General features: G+C 41.7%; 1 protein-coding gene across 1 annotated transcript in view; it reads left to right on the forward strand.

Annotated features, from left to right (window-relative positions):
* LOC126161833 (circadian clock-controlled protein daywake-like) overlaps positions 1-6,465 on the forward strand; it is a 43,413-nt gene extending 36,948 nt beyond the window's left edge. The window contains exons 5-6 of the mRNA XM_049917939.1: positions 2,531-2,683; positions 6,154-6,465. Coding sequence (XP_049773896.1) covers positions 2,531-2,683; positions 6,154-6,305 — 305 coding nt within the window. The 3' untranslated portion in view covers positions 6,306-6,465. The remainder of the gene's footprint in view (positions 1-2,530; positions 2,684-6,153) is intronic.
* The last annotated feature ends 885 nt before the right edge of the window (positions 6,466-7,350 follow it).

Raw genomic sequence — 7,350 nt, forward strand, 5'->3', positions numbered from 1 at the left:
ATTCAGGTGGACATTACAAAAGGAGTACTGATATTTTACCCTTGGCATTTATCGGCAAATATTTGTGGAGATGTTTGTCCAGTGTTTCTGTTGGTGTTGTAGTTGTGGTCTTCAGTCCGAACGCTGGTTTGATACAGCTTTTCCACTGGATTCGTTGTGTCTCCCCCCCCCCCCCCATCCACCCTTCCCACTCACACAATTCGTTCTCTTACCAAATTAGCAGCTCCTTGATACATCAGACTGTGTCCTATCAACGACCCCTTCTTTTAGTGCGGTTGTGTCATAAATTCGTTTTCTCACAGTTCGATTCAGTATTTATTCATTTATTATCCGATCTACCCATATAATCCTCAACATTCTTGTAAAGCACCACATCTCAAAAACTTCCTTCTCTTCTTGTGTTAACTGTCTGTCATCCACGTTTCATTTACCCCACAGGCTATACTCCAAATACTTTCAGAAATGTCTTCATAATACTTATGTTCACATATGAAGATGCTATCTGTTCATTCGGACATGTCCGAAAGAACAGTTACCATTGGTGTTCTTGCAGTTCTCGAAGAATGAAATTATAATGAAATACAGACCATTAGGTGCTTACAGGTGTTGATAAATATCAACGGAGACAGTTGAAAATGTGTGCCCCTACCAGGACTCGAATCCGGGATCTCCTGCTTCATATAGATAAGGCTTACTGGCCAATGATCTTCTTCAGTACGGATGCATTCACATTACTGAAACTCTTACGGGAATCGGTAGATTGACTGCTGCGAGTAATGCGTATGGTTGTCAGGGTCATGGATCTCATTAAACGGGAGAAAACGTTCTCTACTCGAAAGGCCTTATTTCGGCTTGGATATTTCAGTGCTCTGTCATATTTTACCTGCTGTATCCTGTCTCCCATCTCCAGCTATTTCGTCTTCTCTACATATCATACCGTCTTCAAGTTAGTTGCCCTTATATAGAGCGTGAATGTTCGTATATTGCTGTCACCTTTCAGTCTTCCCTTCTTTGCTTATTACTGGATTCCCGTCTGAACTCTTGATATTCATACAGCTGTCTCCTTTTTCGTCAAAGGTCACATTAAACTTCCCACAGACAGCTTCCCGCGTAATCATTCTGCACTTTCTGCCAATCTCAGTTCTAAGGCTTTTTTATGCTATTTCCCTGTTTCCTTTGGTGCATTTTTATATTTCCTCCTTTAAACAAACAAAAATAAGCAGTCTTGCATATGCCGATGACTTAGTTGTGATGGCAGATTCGATTGAAAGTTTGCAAAGTAATATTTCAGAGCTAGATCAGAAATGTAGGGACTATGGTATGAAGTTTAACATCTCCAAAACGAAAGTAATGTCAGTGGTAAAGAAATATAAACGGATTGAGTGCCAAATAGGAGGAACAAAGTTAGAACAGGTGGACGGTTTCAAGTACTTAGGATGCATATTCTCACAGGATGGCAACATAATTAAAGAACTGGAAGCGAGGTGTAGCAAAGCTAATGCAGTGAGCGCTCAGCTACGATCTACTCTCTTCTGCAAGAAGGAAGTCAATACCAAGACTAAGTTATCTGTGCACCGTTCAATCTTTCGACCAACTTTGTTGTATGGGAGCGAAAGCTGGGTGGATTCAGGTTACCTTATCAACAAGGTTGAGGGTACGGATTAGAAAGTAGCTAGGATGGCTGCAGGCACTAGTAGATGGGAACAATGGCAGGAGGGTGTCCACAATGAGGAAATCAAAGAAAAACTGGGAATGAACTCTATAGATGTAGCAGTCAGGGCGAACAGGCTTAGATGGTGGGGTCATGTTACACGCATGGGAGAAGCAAGGTTACCCAAGAGACTCATGGGTTCAGCAGTAGAGGGTAGGAGGAGTCGGGGCAGACCAAGGAGAAGGTACCTAGATTCGGTTAAGAATGATTTTGAAGTAATAGGTTTAACATCAGAAGAGGCACCAATGTTAGCACTGAATAGGGGATCGTGGAGGAATTTTATAAGGGGGCTATGCTCCAGACTGAACGCTGAAAGGCATAATCAGTCTTAAATGATGATGATAATGATGAACAATTAAATTTAATATTTCCTTTGTCATCCAGGAATTTGTAACAGATCTGGTCATTCTACCTATGTGATCTCTTTCCTCAGTTTTCATCTGCAATTAATTTGTCTCTGCTTCTATTACATTTATTGGCAGCCACTCGGAGTAGCCGAGCGGTCTAGTGCGTCTTGTCACGGTTCGCGCGGCTTCCCCCCTTGGAGGTTCGAGCCCTCCCTCGGGCATGGGTGTGTGTGTTGTCCTTAGCGTAAATTAGGTTAACTTAGATTAATTAGTGTGTAAGCGAAGGGACCGATGACCTCAGCAGTTTGGTCCCATAGTCCTTACCACAAATTTCCAATTTTATGGGCATACATATTGTAAAGAAGGAAATAGATATAACAAGTTTGGCCTAACAGTAAGACAGACCCAACCTGTGATGCCAAAAATATAGAGCTACAGAAATTGCCTCACTAGCCTAGCCTGTGTTTTCCAGTTGACGTCCCACTGACGCTGAAGTTCGAGTACGAGCTGGTGAAGAAGGAGGACGGGAAGGAGTACTTGAACCCAACCAAGGCGACGCCCACGTTCGACACCAGCCGGACCTACATACAGCTCGACAACCTGTTCAACGGCGACAAACTGCTGGGTGAGTCAGAGAGGAAAACAGCGCCCCTAATAAAGCACGTGAAACTTCATAGATCAAGTTAAGATTGCTTTATTTGGCTCTCTATCACTAGTACGCTTTTAGACTGAGGGAATAACTATCTGTGAAAAACAGTCAATCCCACATTTACTAAATGGTCAACTTAAATGTTCTAAGTATGCTTGCTACTTCCATTGCATTTTTAGACTCTAAATAAGGATCTAGTTATTATTTATTTACTCATTTTGTATCACGAACGCGTAGATGTAACACACAAAGTATAAAATACGTAATTAAAAAAGACGCAATACAAAAGAAATTTTTCAAGTTCAGTACTACGGCACTAAGTTAACCTAGATATTCTTCACTTGGGCATTTCTGCATATCTTATAGGTCTCTGTGTAGTACACGTACGTCGCAGTCTAGTGAGTGTTCCATCTACCGCACTTGACTACACCCCCCAGAGAATAATCTTGTAGACCACTTACTATAATCAGCTTCCTGCGTTCACCCCATCCCATCAGCATTCGATGCGATGTCACTCAGGCTGAATCCTTCCGTCTTCTAAAATAAGTCATTCACAGTAGCACGATTCGTTGGGTATGTCCTTACATATGATGGCGGAATACAAAACTCAAAAGATTGGCGGGAAACACTTAAAATTCATTTCTTGTGACAACAGATACTTAAAACCTTATTTGGCAGAGGATAAAGGATAAAAAAGGTGACCTCTCGCCCCACTCATTTATGAGGAATCGAAACCTTTTCGGCTAGATTCATGCGACAAAAAAAAATCGCTGTGTAATTTTTATCAGCAGGTAAAATCGAAACTTACTGCCAAATTAAAACTGTGTGCCTGCCTGGGACTCGAATCTGGGATCCTTGCCTTTCGCAGCAAGTGATTTACCAATTTTTTGTAATTAAATTTTGTTCGTTATTGTTTCTTACACCTGTTTAGGGCAGACATCCTATGACACCCGTGGAAGTTCGTTGTTGATCCATTCACTCAGTTTTTATTATTATTATTATTATTACAGAGGACAGCTAACACTCTGACCGAACAAGCTGAGCGACCGTGCCGGTAGCGACTGAGCTATCCAAGCAATAATCACTCCCCGCCCTGCAGCTGTACTTTAGCCAGTACCTCATCTCCCAGCTTCCAAACTTCACAGAAATTCTCCTTATACACTGCGGAACTACCATTTCTGTAAGGAAGGATATTGCGCAGACATTACTTAGCCACAGCCCAGAAGATTGTTCCCAGACTGAATTTTCCCTCTGCAGCGGTGTGTGCACTGATGAGAAACTTCCTGGTAGATTAAAACTGTGTGCTAGACCGGAAGTCGTACCTAGAAAGGTGAGGGTCCCAGGTGCGAGTTACCGGGCGGCACACAGTTTTAATCAGTGTTACTCATCAGCACAAACCCCGGTGCAGAGTGAAAATTTATTCTGAGAGCAGGCTAAATAGTATGTATTTCGAAATACGCTCAAGTTGTTTATTGGAAATGGATGAATGAAGAACTTGACAGTAAAAGCTTCATATTGTAGTCGTTTCAACAGAGTTAGGATAATTTGCCTTCTAAGGTTTTCGAGAAATATTATACTCAAATAGATTAAACAGCTTTTATGTTATGATAAGTGTTTTGATATCAAATCGACATAACCGATTAAAAACATTTCTGTTTCTCGCGATCTAAATATAAGACAACTAAACGCCAAAGCTGAACTACTCACCTCATTACGTCAGTGTTGTATGCCCACTGAAACTCTCTTTGTGCACAATTTGTTTGTTTGACATTTCCTAGTTTTCTTTCACTTCGTCGATACAACAACGTGTTTTTATGTGCAAATCTAATATCATTTGTGTACTTTAGAACAAAGTTCTGTAACAACACACCCTGCTATCAAAAGTTTAACCTACATTAATTTCGTGAATTTGAGAGAAAGGATGTATGTGAACGTTGAAGTTATGTCTAAACAATCAAAGAGTCTTCGTAACAACATTAGTTCAATAATTATACCACGCTCATCTAACTGGCACTAACTGGCAATGACTCAGAAATAGTCCATCAAAAGTTCGTTGATTTTAAACAGCTTGATTAGAAATGTTGTCCAATAACCTATTTATATCTATTGTGAGTAGGTTGGTCATAATGGTCTGTTACAGTGCGTTGTCTCCAACAGTTTGAGTTCAAATTGTACACAAATGCAGGTTTTCAGAGACATATGACCTTAATGACTCTTCGAAATAGTACGTCTCCTTACAAAAATCATTTTAAGAGGAAGAAACAATGATAGAAATAAAAGAAAGGTTCAGGAGCGCAATTAAAATTCAAGTTAAAAAGATATCAATGATACAGTTCGCTGATGACATTGATATACTGAGTGAAAGTGTAGAAGAATTACATGATCTACTGAAAGGAATGGACAGTCTAAATAGTACAGAATAGGGATTAAGCGTAAATCGAAGAAAGACGAAAGTTATGAGACGTAGCAGAAATGAGAGCAGCGAGAAACTTATCAGGATTGATGGTAACTAAGTGGATGAAGTTAAGGAATTCTGCTACCTAGGCAGCAGAATTACCAATGGCGGATGGAGCAAGGAGGACATCAAAAGCAGACCAGCACTGGCAAAAAGGGCATTCCTGGCCAAGAGAAGTCCACTAGTATTAAACATAGGCCTTAACTTGAGGAAGAAATTTCTGAGGATGTACGTTTGGAGCACAACATTGTATGGTAGTGAAACATGGATTGTGGGAAAAGTGGAACAGAAGAGAATCGAAGCATTTGAGATGTGGTGCTAGAAAAGAATGTTGAAAATTAGGTGGACTGGTAGAGTAAGGAATGAGGAGGTTCTGCGCAGAACTGGAGATGAAAGGAGAATGTAGGAAACAATGACAAGGAGAAGCGACAGAATGATAGGACATCCGTTAAGACATCAGGGACTGACTTCCATGGTACTAGAGGGAGCTGTAGAGGGCAAAAACTGTAGAGGGAGGCAGAGATTGGAATACATCCAGCATATAATTGCGGACGTAGGTTGCAAATGCTACTCTGAGATGAAGCAGTTGGCACAGGAGAGAAATTCGTGGCGGACCGCGTCAAACTAGTGAGAAGACTGATGGAAAAAAAGACGTTGTTTGGAATTTAAGCGTCACCAAATATCCAGGAGCGATTACTCAACGTAGATATGGCGTTTCAAGTTGTATGAGAAACAAACATTCGCAGTCTGTTATGTGTCCGGTTGATATCTGATACGTCAAGCACCTGCGTGCATATAATTTATCTTTCTATGACCTATGACCCCCTACGTTTGTCTCTGGCACGTACAAAGAAAGAAAGAGAGAGAGAGAGAGAGAGAGAGAGAGAGAGAGTGACAGAGAGCGTGTGATTCTATAAACATGTCCAGAGTCCCAAAGCGTCTGGAAAGATTTCGCTGCACGTCCTAATCCCGCTGTATGTGTGGCTTTCAGGAGAGAACACGAACATGTTCCTGAACGAGAACTGGCGGGAGGTGACAACGGACGTGGGCCCCGTGATAGCACAGGCGATCGCCGAGGCGGTGCGCCAGATCCTGTCCGGCATCGCCCTGCAGGTGCCCTACGGGCAGCTCTTCATCCAGTAGCGGCCGGCGCACCACCCAGCCACCTGCTAGCTGCTGCCTGCTCTCACTCGCTTATCTACACTCGTTCTCAGAGTGCAACCGGCGCTAGTGCAGCATTTTAGGGTAGACGCTAAGATGTACCTCTAGAGTCGAAGCTCATTAAATCACTCTTCCTTCTTCATCAAGGTGTTTTACTGATTTGGAACTATTAGGAGTAGTTTCTCTGCTGCTCCAAATATTTGAGCAAATACGTGTGTCTTATATGTACCCTTCATCACTTCCCGTTTCCTTCTCCTGCGTTCGTGTGTTCACCACAACTGCTGATCCCTCACAGTGTCTAACTATACCGAAGAGTGGGAAGATTAGTGCCGCATTCAACAGACTCCTGATTAAGAGCCTAGGAGCTAGAGGAATAGAGTCTCTGTTTATAATTCTGAAAAAATATTGTGTTAAGCGAATGACCCGCCTGTATCGTGTTCTAGTAATGTGTTGAGTAGCAATATTATAAGAAGGAAAGTTGCTACTCACCATATAACGGAGATGTTGAGTCGCAGATAGGCACAACAAAACGACTCCCTTATCGTTGTCCTATAAGCGTTGAAGGAGCACTACTGGGAGACATTCCCCGAACATGGTTCAGTTGATACCTCCAATTGTCTTGCTACTATTACACCCTTCAGTGGAGCTTTCCACTACCATATGGTACATTGAAGACTCAGTTTGTTTGCATTCTCCCCGAATACTCGGAGATAGTCGTTGCTGCTGTTTCGGACGAAACGCGACGCCTATCTGCGACTCAGCATCTCCGTTATATGGTGAGTAGCAGCTTTGCTTCTCATAATATTGTTACATTCCATCCAGGATTTTCCATTCATTGACTATGTTGAGTAGTTAATATGAAAATGAAATGTGTTGCAGTTTATTATATCAAAGTATTATTTATCTGCATTTCAAATGCTCTTTGACTGACGCGTACATTCGAAAAATTATCATTTAAAAAATTTAGGTCAAGTTTTTGATGGAATGATCGGAAGGAAGGCATAAAGGGTTTAATTTCAGTATTCCT

This window comes from Schistocerca cancellata, chromosome 2 (genome assembly GCF_023864275.1).
Source record: "Schistocerca cancellata isolate TAMUIC-IGC-003103 chromosome 2, iqSchCanc2.1, whole genome shotgun sequence".
Classification (NCBI taxonomy): domain Eukaryota; kingdom Metazoa; phylum Arthropoda; class Insecta; order Orthoptera; family Acrididae; genus Schistocerca; species Schistocerca cancellata.